The 10,731-nt window shown below is 49.3% G+C and overlaps 1 protein-coding gene across 1 annotated transcript in view; it reads right to left on the bottom strand.

The window, feature by feature from the left end:
• Positions 1-1,624: 1,624 nt before the first annotated feature.
• Positions 1,625-10,731, bottom strand: part of ANKFY1 (ankyrin repeat and FYVE domain containing 1) — a 40,014-nt gene continuing 30,907 nt past the window's right edge. The window contains exons 16-25 of the mRNA XM_054166153.1: positions 10,526-10,644; positions 10,049-10,205; positions 8,945-9,145; positions 7,523-7,699; positions 6,535-6,682; positions 6,210-6,300; positions 5,511-5,635; positions 5,063-5,209; positions 4,082-4,172; positions 1,625-3,392 (exon numbers count right to left, since the gene is read on the bottom strand). Of these exons, the coding sequence (XP_054022128.1) occupies positions 3,260-3,392; positions 4,082-4,172; positions 5,063-5,209; positions 5,511-5,635; positions 6,210-6,300; positions 6,535-6,682; positions 7,523-7,699; positions 8,945-9,145; positions 10,049-10,205; positions 10,526-10,644 (1,389 nt within the window). The 3' untranslated portion in view covers positions 1,625-3,259. The remainder of the gene's footprint in view (positions 3,393-4,081; positions 4,173-5,062; positions 5,210-5,510; positions 5,636-6,209; positions 6,301-6,534; positions 6,683-7,522; positions 7,700-8,944; positions 9,146-10,048; positions 10,206-10,525; positions 10,645-10,731) is intronic.

Genomic DNA, 10,731 nt, shown 5'->3' with positions numbered 1-10,731 from the left:
AGAGACAAGGCCTTTGTTCTAAGACTTCCTTTTCTATTTCACAGAGGGCAGTAGGTTATTTTTGTCACTCTCACAAGCTTTCATTTCCCCAGAGCCCAGTGTGCTGCCTACTACCATTGGAGCTAGTCTCCAGCCCTGGCCTCCCCCTGCTTGTTACAGGTCCATGCCCAAGCACTATGTGAAGCTGCACAAAGCTGTGGGTCTCTAGCACAGCACATCATTAAGGCATCTGTCAGCTTCCAGCCTGCAGCTTGCTGTGCTGTCAGTCCCTTCCACACCAACATCCTCACTCCTCAGTGAAGCAGCAGACCTGCAGCTACCCAAGACACATTGTGCTTGTAGAAGAGTGCAGAAGGAGTCTGATCTCCACCAAAAGCTCCAGTGTGAGCCACCACAGGCTTCCCACAGAAGTGCCTGAAGCCTGTTTACCAGCATCACTTCCCAGGGACAGAAGTTTGCTCTCCATTCAGCCTTTTGTTCGAGGCTTGGCAGACTTGAGTCTCCAGTAAATACCACTAAGGACAACAGGGGTTAAGGAGTGGGTCTGGTCACAACTGCAGGGTGCTACAAAAAGAAGGAGCAGTTGTTCCCAATGCCAGAAATGTGTTGACCATCACTACCTCACCAAGTGCCTCCATTTACATTTGTAACCCTAGAAGTGCCCCCCAAAAATCTCAGAGGGCTGAGAGTTCAGAGCAGTGCTAAGCAGTGCCTGAAGGACTGAGCCCCACCAGCTGGGTAGGGCCAGCCCCTTCAGTGGAGCTAGAAGACAGCTAAGGTGGGGTTTGGCTCCAGGTGTGAGCTCTTCCCTTTTCTTGAACTCTGGCAGAAAGCTGTTTAGAGTCAGCAGGACGGAAATTAACCTCAAAGGCACTTTAGAACCATCATATTTGCTGAATTTAGTTGCTTTAAGTGCAATGAACACTTCAGGCTGTGCAGGAGCTCATCAATAACCTCAGCTTCCCTTTCAGACTTCAGTAAGCAAGTTGGTACAGCACTGGCTGTGCAGGGCATGGCATTCTCTTCCTCTTGGCCAGAGGCTAAGGCAGTTACAGCTATCCTGCTTTTGGAAAGAGCATCTAGCAGCCACAAAGGAAATCACCATTCAATGCAGCTGCATCTTCACCAGATCTACACTTTCCACCACTAAAAGGTTGCTAACTCAGTACTGAGCTCCCCGTTCCTTTGCCCCATCCAGAAGTCACTGCAAGATGTTTCAGTGCTTCAGCATTGATACTGTGTTTTCCAGTTCAGCTGAAGCCCAGAGCCTGTGGCCCTGGCAGGACACCTCTCTGCCACTACCTGTCAGCTTTGAGCACACACTCACTACTCCACAGCACTGCACCTCCAAACCAAGAAGGAACCAGCATCTTGCCAGGAGATACCTGGAGATGCCAAGACTCCTTTCATCAAATGCACTCTGCCAGAGGCTTGCAGCCAGCATTACTGAGACAGCAGACAGCAAGGGAGTGCAAGTAGTGTTTCCTGTCACCTGTTTCACTCCAAACCCCAAGCTCTAGGTTGCAGTTCAGACCATTGTTTTTCCACCTTGTTCAGCTAGAACATCATACCAGAAACCCACCCTGGTATCATTAACTGTTCCAGAGACCAGCTATGTTACCTGGGACATGGCAGCAGCAGACATTGAGCAGTGAGGCCAATCTGTATCAGCACCCATTCTTCTCCAGTGTTAGAAGGGTGAGATTCCAGTCACAATATATCCACAGTGGAAGATCAAAGTGCAGGTCAAGGGAGACTTGATGTGAAACTCCTTGTGCAAATGGCAGCAGTTACACCCTCTCCTATCCTTTGCTTCTACAACTTTGAGAAACACCTCAAACAAGTCTCCCTCCTAAGCAGCAGCCTGGTTTATCACCTCTCCTGCTCTGTGAGGCTGACAAGCCGCTGTGCCAAGCAGGGCAATGTGTCACCCACTTGTCCACGCTGAACAAGAGATAACAGTCCTTAAATAGATGCAGAGCAGTTCAGCAGCAGAGATGAGGAATGCCAAGCTGAGTCCAAGCTAGGTTCATCCCCCAGGGATGGAGCCAGCCTTACCATGCCATGTAGTTTTAAGTACACACCTTTCCTGACTGAAGCCTGTACCCACCAAATCATTACCTTGTCTACCAGCAGAGTACTTCCCTATTCCCTAGCAAGGTGGTGTTGGATCTGTCCCAGATTCAGCATATTTAACAGTGCAACCAGCCTGCAGCTTTACCCAAATGCCTGGCACTATACTTCTGTTCAGAAGCCTTCCTTCAAGGCCACAGGCTCCCTCTTAACAGGAAGCCTACAACCCCACTCACCAGCAATCCTGCTGAAAATGCACCCAAACTTCAACCCAATCTACACCAGCAGGTTACTGACCAGAGTCTGAGCCACAGGAAAGTGCTGCTCTCCTTCATGGGGACTGATAATGCACTTCAGCATTTATTGCTACATTGAGTGAACCAACTTCACCAGCTGCAGTGCTTGGGCACCTCAGCACCTGCTCAGGCCTTTCAGCACACTCCAGTTTGGTCACACAAGGAAGGACTAGCAAATATGGAGAGCAACAAGGTAGACTTGGACAGCTCTAGCTGAGCTGCAGCCTAGCAAGAGCACTCACTGGCTACAAACAATCCTGCACTTCTTTTGAACATGCTAAAACTAGTGAGACATGTACTGAGGAGGTATCAAGATGTGGATCTGCATTTCTGGCTGCTTTGCATCAGCTGGTGTAAAGCTTTCTGGTTTAAGGCCACAATTCTGGAGCTATGCTTGTAACTGCCCCTCTTGACACGTACAGCGGTCTAGCTCCATGAGGAGTCTTCTCTACAGCAAGGGAACATTTCTCTGAGACAAAGCAGACACATACCTGGTTACCCTGCAGCTTAATGCCACCTCTAAGCAGCCTGAAAACCACAGGACTCAGAGCTGCTCAGTGCAAAGCACCATGTTAAGAACAAACCTATCTGATGTCTATTCCAACTCCAGCCTGACCAGTTTTAGCTTCCATACCCCACCGTGACTAGAAGAGGGTCTAAAATTCTTTTGTCACTTGGTTTTGAGGATCCACTGGATCTCCTAGTGAAGTCTATCACAGCCCAATCTATTTACAAAGTCATTTATGCCAGAATATATCATAACAGGGTTTTTAATGAGTTCAGTCTATTGCAGACGAGATGTATAGGCCTCCTCTTCCCTATCCAGAGGGCTTATAAGCAGAGCTGCTGTCAGGAGCACTGACCAGGAATCCCTTCACCTCCAGAGTGTACTAGGAGACTCCTCCCAGAGTCAGGACATCAAAGCAGATGTTGCAAACTCGAACTGGCTTGTTCAGATCAAATTTGATGATAGGAATCTCCTTTGTTGAGCACTTATGGCAGAGCAGGCGTCCACAGTGTCGGCTGGGGACAGAAGAGGAGTGGCAGAGAAGCAAGTTCAGAGTGAACAGCAGGGTTTGTGGTCTGAGCCCAGATCAGTGACAGCAGCACTAAGGAGGGAGAGCAGCAGTGGGAACACTGCACTTCCCTTGTGTCTTCTGACCTCTCATGCAACAATTGAATGCTAATGCCAAGAACATGCTGCTCCTGCACTGGCCAGTCACCTGCACCCACCTCAGCTGATGTTTATTAGTGTCTCTAGGACACTGGGCTAAGAGAAAAGTCTTGGCCCAACCACCCTCTAACCCACCCCGTTGTGTGGAAGTTCAGACTAGTTCAGGAAAGGCAACTGGTGTCTAGGTAAGAGCAGCTCCTGTCAGCTTCCCTGCCCTAAGCTCAGCAGTGGCTGCCCAAATCTGCTACCTCTTTCAGAACAAGTCCATCCCACTACTGAAAGCAGCCTCTAAATGCTCTGCTTCACCACTGAAACTTTGATCTGACTCCTCATTTCCAACACATCAGGATATCAAGTGCACAAACTGCTTACTAGTCTATGTCAGAGCACAAGTTACTGCTCAGGGCCCAGGGAGAACGTTTCAGCTGGGTTCCTGGTTCCACACCTAAGTTAACAAAGAGGTTTCCTAAAGCACCCAAAGTAACCAGCCTAGCTATATTTGGGAAAGAATCCTGAAGGACAGCAAGATGTCAGTTACCAGTGATGCTTCCTTGTTGTGACTCCAAATTTGGCAGTGCATTCATAGCAGTTGGAGCCATCACACCAGGGAGGTTCTTTTGTCAGCATATCTGTTAAGAGACAAGAATATAAAGGCAAAATGGCTCAGACACCTGAGTGCCCCAACAATGAGAAGGGCTTTTTCCAGCAGAACTGATTTAAACCTCTCCTGCAGCAGCTGCAGCTCTGTTTGGAAATGAGGTAGAGCTGCTTTCACCAACATCATGTACCCACAGCAACCAGACAGCACAAGCTGGTCTCTTCTCACATGCAACAAGTGACAGGACAAGAGAAAACAGTCTCAGGCTGTACCAAGGGAGCTTCAAGATGGATATTAGGAAAAAAAATTTATTCCCAGCAAGGGCTCCCAGGCACTGGCACAGGCTGTCCAGGGAGGTGGTGGAATCTGTCCCTGAAGATGTTTAAAAGCTGCAGGGATGTGGTGCTGAGGAACCTGGTTCAGTGGCAGTATTGTGGGCTCTGGGTGAGCAGGTGGACTTGATATCAAGAGTCTCTTCCAACCTCAACAGCTCTATGATTCCAAGTTAAAAGCCAGTATCTGGGTTTGAAGCTACACCAGCCTATGACACCAGCCAGGAGTCTCCATGCCCATCCTTCCAGAACACATTTCAGGCTGACAAGTCTGTACTGGGCAATTTGAGCTGTTAAGAATGACAACATGTCTGCTCCCCATTTCAAATGCAATGTTCAGGAGTTCAACTGAACTGTGTAAGTCTGCAATTAGAGCTGTGCAAGTCAGGTGTCATACAATCAGAGTTTAGGTTGGAAAAGACCTCCAGTCCAACCATCAACCCAACCCCACTGTGGCCATTAAACCGTGTCCCTAAGTGCCACATCCACACAGTTCTTGAGCTCCTCAGCTGTCCACAGTTCTTTCCTGCAATAAAAGTATCTCAGAAGCATAATTTAAAACTTCCCACCTACAGCAGGTAGCACTCACCCAGGAGCCTGAAGAGAAGTTGTTTTGTGGCAACTTGGTAGTTGAAGATGTTGACTCCTTGATTGTTGTTGACTCCGAGCCTTGCCCCAGCTCTCACTATTGCCCGACACAGGTTGGCATTTCCCTTCATGTAAGCCAGCAGCAGCACTGGGAAAGAAAAGCCAGACACTGCTGCTAGCAGAGTGGTGGGGCTGGGTTACACTGGGTACAGAGCAGCATCTTAGTTAGCTTTCTGAATAATCAGAGATTGGTTTGGGTTGGAAGGTCCATCCAAGTCCAACCCTCTGCAGTGAGCAAGGACACTGCAGCTACAGCAGGTTGCTCAGAGCCACAGAACCTTTGCATCTTCCTGCGTTTAACACTGCCACTTACTGCAGCTTTAAAAGTGACACCTCATGAATGTGGCTTAAGGAGCTTTCCAGTTTAATAGCTACTGAATGTCACCTACCTGTGTTTCCTTCAGCATCAGGTTTGTCTAGAGGGTATTCTGGCATACACTCCAGGAAGAGGTCACAGATTGCTGCTGCATTATCCTTCCCATATTGGCCCAAAATATGCATTGGTGACTGGCCTCTGGGGAAGAGAGTTTAGTGTCTTGATCAAGATCTGATTGATGCTCCCGTTCCTCATCCAGCTCTCCTTGTTTCCAAGCTTGGTTGAGACTTGAACAGTGCTACACCCAATTACCTCAATACCTCACACCCACTTGCCTTCTTCAACTTCTGAACACCCATATCTTCAGTTCAGACAACTTCCCTACAGTCAGTGTAGAAATACTACAGCCCAAGCCAGATCTTTGGGCTTTATCTAGTCATAGAATCACAGAATGGGTTGGAAGGAACCTTAAAAGATCATCCAGTTCCAACCCCCTGCCATGGGCAGGGACACCTCCCACCGGCCCGGGTTGCTCCAGGCCTCATCCAACCTGGCCTTGAACACCTCCAGGGAGGAGGCAGCCACAGCTTCCCTGGGCAACCTGTGCCAGTGGGGCTCTCCTGGAGTCCCTTCAGGTACTGGAAGGCTGCTCTAAGGTCTCCCTGGAGCCTTCTCCAGGCTGAACAGTCCCAACTCTCCTCCCAGCCTGTTGTACCAGCACATTTTATCACAGCTTGAGGTTCCTTCAGCCTGTTAGGACCACGGTCATTACCTAATGTTGAAGGCTTCTGCATCTACGTTGCACTCTGTGAGCAGGACCCGGATGTTGTTTAATCGGCCATGCATCACTGCCAGGTGAAGAGCTGAAAAGGATGAGACACACTTCTAAAGTAAATGTCAGCAGAAGTTACAGCATCCCCTTCCCATTCCCTCCACATTCCATCTCCAAAACTCTTTTAGCTAGCTTGGATTTCTTGGATTTTCATTCTTTCTCACCTCTAAAGAGTGAGCCTGTTCAGTGGGCTCTCTCTACCATGAGACAGCATTAACAGACCTGCTGAAGTCTCCACATCACTGGCACAACTTCAGAAATTTACCATTATTGCCATTTTCATCTACAGCTGCAAAGTCTACTCCGTTCTCCAGGAGGACTGAACAAATTGTGGGCAGGTCTTGCTGGGCTGCTAAGTGCAGAGCAGTCTGACGATGCTTAGTCAGTTCGTTCACCTGGGCACCTGCGAGCAGCTGTCAAGATGCAAGAAGGAATACGTTCAGAGATGTTCTCAGGGCCATTAACTAACAGCTTTTTTTCTGCCTGGGGTTGAAGCACATGAGAATGCACTGTACAGAGACACTTCTGGGCCTCCAGCAGAGATAAAAGGCTCTCATAACTGAGCTGCTGCAGTTTGCATTCATGCTGACATCAGCAGAAAGTGCCAGAGCCCTGAAGCACGCTGCCTGGAGATTGTGAAGTCTTCTCTGGAGAGATTCCAAAGCCAGTCTGACATTATGACCCTGGGCAGCCTGCTGTGGGTGACCCTGCTTCAGCAGGGGGCTTGGGAATGGATTGAATCTAGAGAAGGGCAGGTATAGACAGGAGATGAGGAAGAAATTCTTGAGGGTGAGGCTGAGGAGACACTGGCACAGGTTGCCCAAGGAGGCTGTGGATGTCCCCTCTGTCTGGGGGTGTTCAAGGCCAGGCTGGATGAGGCCTTGAGCAACCTGGGCTGGTGGGAGGTCCCAAGCCCCTGCCATGGGCAAGGACACTAGATGAGCTTTAAGGTCCCTTCCAACACATTCTATGATCCTCTGATGACTAAGTAATTCCCAGAGGTCCCTTCCAACTCCCACCCATGCTGGAATTCTGTGAGGGTCTTCCTTTACAAGTGAGCCACACTACCTAGGGACTGCTGCCAAAGGAAGGCAGCTGCCAGCTCAAACATTGCAAGTTGAAGGAGCCACCCACAAGCCTGAACTGTTTCAGAGATGTTGTTCCACCATGAGCTGACTTCTGCACCTGCAGAGAGTGTGCATGAAGACAGAATGTGCCCCTGAGCAGGGGAGAAGCAGCTCTGCAGCCCGTACCAGGTTCCGCACGATGATCTCCGAGCCAGCCTGCACAGCCAGGTGCAGAGGGGTGAGCTTGGAGGCATCCTGCACCCGGGAGTTGACGTTGGCCTGGACACTGATCAGGAACAGCACACTCTCAATGTCTGAGTTCTGCACAGCCATGTGGAGGAAGTTTCGGCCTTTGTTGTCAACCTGTGGCAGAACGGAGAGGAAATGAAGTCTGCAGGAGGGCAACATTTTCACTTGCTCTACTTCAAGTGAACTGCAGAGCCTTGTTCCCTGCACTGCTTGAGATCAGAGACTGCAAGAAATCAATCAGCTGTGAGTGCTCCCTCCAGCCTGCTCCATCTCTGCTTTATAACCTCATCATGTCCTGACCACACGCTGGAGAGTATCGACAGACAACAGGTTAGCAGCTGCTGTAGCAAGTACTGGGCAGCAGTTAAGGACCAGCTCAGTTACAGGAAACACTGGAATCAGGCAGATCACAGGGGAGAAGCAGGATGCAATCCTGCCACATGAACTCATGAACATGTCTTCACTGGCTCCACACCCGGTGTGTGGTGCTGTTACTCTGCTTTGCTAATGCTTAAAGCATCTTCAGAACTACCTGCATTTGTAACTATGTTCTAGGTCTATTCCAAGAGCTCATTAAGCCCTCATACTTCATTAGTAATTACACAGGGTAGGAAAACAGTTCCTGAACACCTACAGGAAGGCTGCAGAGGGACTTTTTATAAGGGTGGCTAGCAACAGGACAAGGGGGAATGGTTTGAAGCTGAGGCAGAGCAGGGTTAGACTGGAGCTGAGGAAGTAGTTCTTCAGTATGAGGGTGGTGAGACTCTGGAACAGGCTGCCCAGAGTGACTGTGGATGCCCCTCCCTAGAGGTTTTCAAGGCCAGGGTGCATGAGGCCTTGAGCCTTTCTAGATTCAGAATCATCCCTGCCCATGGCAGGGGTGCTGGAGTAAATGATCTGAGGTCCCTTCCAGCCCGAGTGATTCTGTGGCTCCTGCCCGAGCGCCACAGGAGCACAACACCACGCGTGGAGGTTTTGGAGCAGAACATCTATTGCTCAGTTATTTGAGGTCAGGGTTTGGTTTTGATGTCTTTAGGAGAGATAGCTCAGATTCCTTCTGCCCTAGTCCAGAACAAGACAAGAGCAGAGTCAGAACTTTCTCCTTCCATGCACGTGCCTGTCCCCGACTCAGTGCTGGCAGGATGGGTACAGGTTTGACATGACACAGGCTGTTGCAATTCCTTACTCCACGCACATCTGCAGCTTCCCACAAACAAACTGCCACAGGGATTTGGTATCTGGCAGATGTTACTGCACCATAAATCCCAAGAGGATGGAGCAGAATCTGCCTGTGGAACACCTGCTGCCACAGACTGGTGCAGTAAGGGAATCAGCATGTACTGAGCACTCCCAGCTTACCTGCTCAGCAGCTCCTGGTTCCCTCTTCAAAATAGCTTCAGCTGCTTTGTTGTTTTTGTAGGTCATGGCACAGGCAAAGGGAGTCATCCCCTGCCTGTCACGGACATTCAGCTTAATGTCTGGGTGGGAAATCATCAGCTGAATGATAACATTATGTTGGTTGCTAATGGCAACGTGGATTGGAGTCCTTCCCTCTGCATCCTAGAAGGAAACCAGGAAGTTTATTTGAAGATTCAGTGATACACAAAATCCTTCCCCAGGTCTTAAGGGTTGAGAACACTTCAGTTTAGTTCTATGACATAAAGGCAGCTAGGACAGCAAACAGCTGCAGTGGGAGCTCAAAGCTGGAATGTCAAGGAAGCAAATGGGGATTTTCCCCCCCCCCCCCCCCCAATAGCTTGACCTCAAGCCCTGTGCAGGACAGCTCAGAGTAACATTTCCCATCTAGTCAGACATTTGGGGCTCAGAGACAAGTTCAAACAACTGTAGTCCATTTAAACAGGGTGTCTAACCACTTGCTGTACCAGGCAGCAATTTACAGCCCTGACTGCTGTCTTTCATTTTGATGCACTTTCAATAGCAGCAGGACCTACAAACGGTGTGCACCCCTTTCTTTTGTTGCTGTTTGTCAAGCTTCAGATAAGGATTACTGTGTGATCAAAACCCAAGTGTAACTCACCCTTCCATCACCTCAGCTTACTCAGTAACTCAAGACATTTATCAAACATCCTTGCAAAGAAGAATCTTTGAGATTTTCACACTAGAGCTGATCTAATGATTACCTGCAGCAGAACACAGCCCTGCTCCTGGCCTTTCATTCATGCTAGGGACAGAAGAGTTTCATCCCAATCATTACATCAGAAAACTAAGACTAGAAGCAGCTTGCTGCATCACTTTCCCTCAGTATAGTTTCCTGATGGGTTCATCATGCAGGCAGATAAGCACTAGATCTGGTTCCAAGGGACAGGGAAGAAAGCAGCACAGCCAGTTCCTGCACTGGCTCAGCCACAACAAGCTAAATACACAGCCCAGAGGAAGTTTTGTTTACAAGCAGCATCGGCAAAGAACCAATTTCACAGGAAACCACAGAGTTTCCCTGCATACCTGAGCATTAACATTAGCACCAAACTCCAGAAGGAACTGGATCACCTCTTCCAGACCCCAGCAGGCTGCCAAGTGCAGAGGTGTCTGTCCATCGTGGGCTTCCTCTTCTCCTTCTCCATTTGGGCCTGGCTTCCTGGGACTATTCACATCACAGCCACTGAAACACAGTATGGTCCATTTATCCCAGCTAATCCTGACTGAAACCCTTATGAATACAGGTCAGGAAAAGGTTTACAAGAGCTGATCCAGCACTGCTGACACATTCTACAGGAGCACAAGTTCCTGGTTTCAGTTTGACTCCTGCCATCACAGTGATGTGAATACAGGTAACAGAATGGTCTTTAACATCAGACTTCCAGGAGAGCCATCCCTTCCCAAAGCCCTACCAAAACAGGTACCAGTCCCAGGCTGAAAATAACCCAGTTCATGCATGCATAGCTGGCAGAAGGCAAGGTTGGTGTTCGAGGAGGGGCTGACCTGCGAATAAGAAAGCAGGCAATTTGCTCACTGTTCTCATCGATGGCTCTGTGCAGAAGGGTTTGGTAGCAGCCACTTGGTCCTGACCCCCAACAGGTTGAATCGCAGCCATGCCTGACCTGGAAGGAGAAGCACAATGAAGCTGTGACTTTGGGGGGGTGGGGTGGGTTGGTTTGTTTGGGGTTGTGTGGTGTTGTTTTTCCTAT

This window comes from Dryobates pubescens, chromosome 13 (assembly GCF_014839835.1).
Source record: "Dryobates pubescens isolate bDryPub1 chromosome 13, bDryPub1.pri, whole genome shotgun sequence".
NCBI classification, from domain to species: Eukaryota; Metazoa; Chordata; class Aves; order Piciformes; family Picidae; genus Dryobates; species Dryobates pubescens.
The sequence above is the reverse complement of the archived record's forward strand: the minus strand, read 5'-3'. Positions and strand labels throughout refer to the sequence as shown.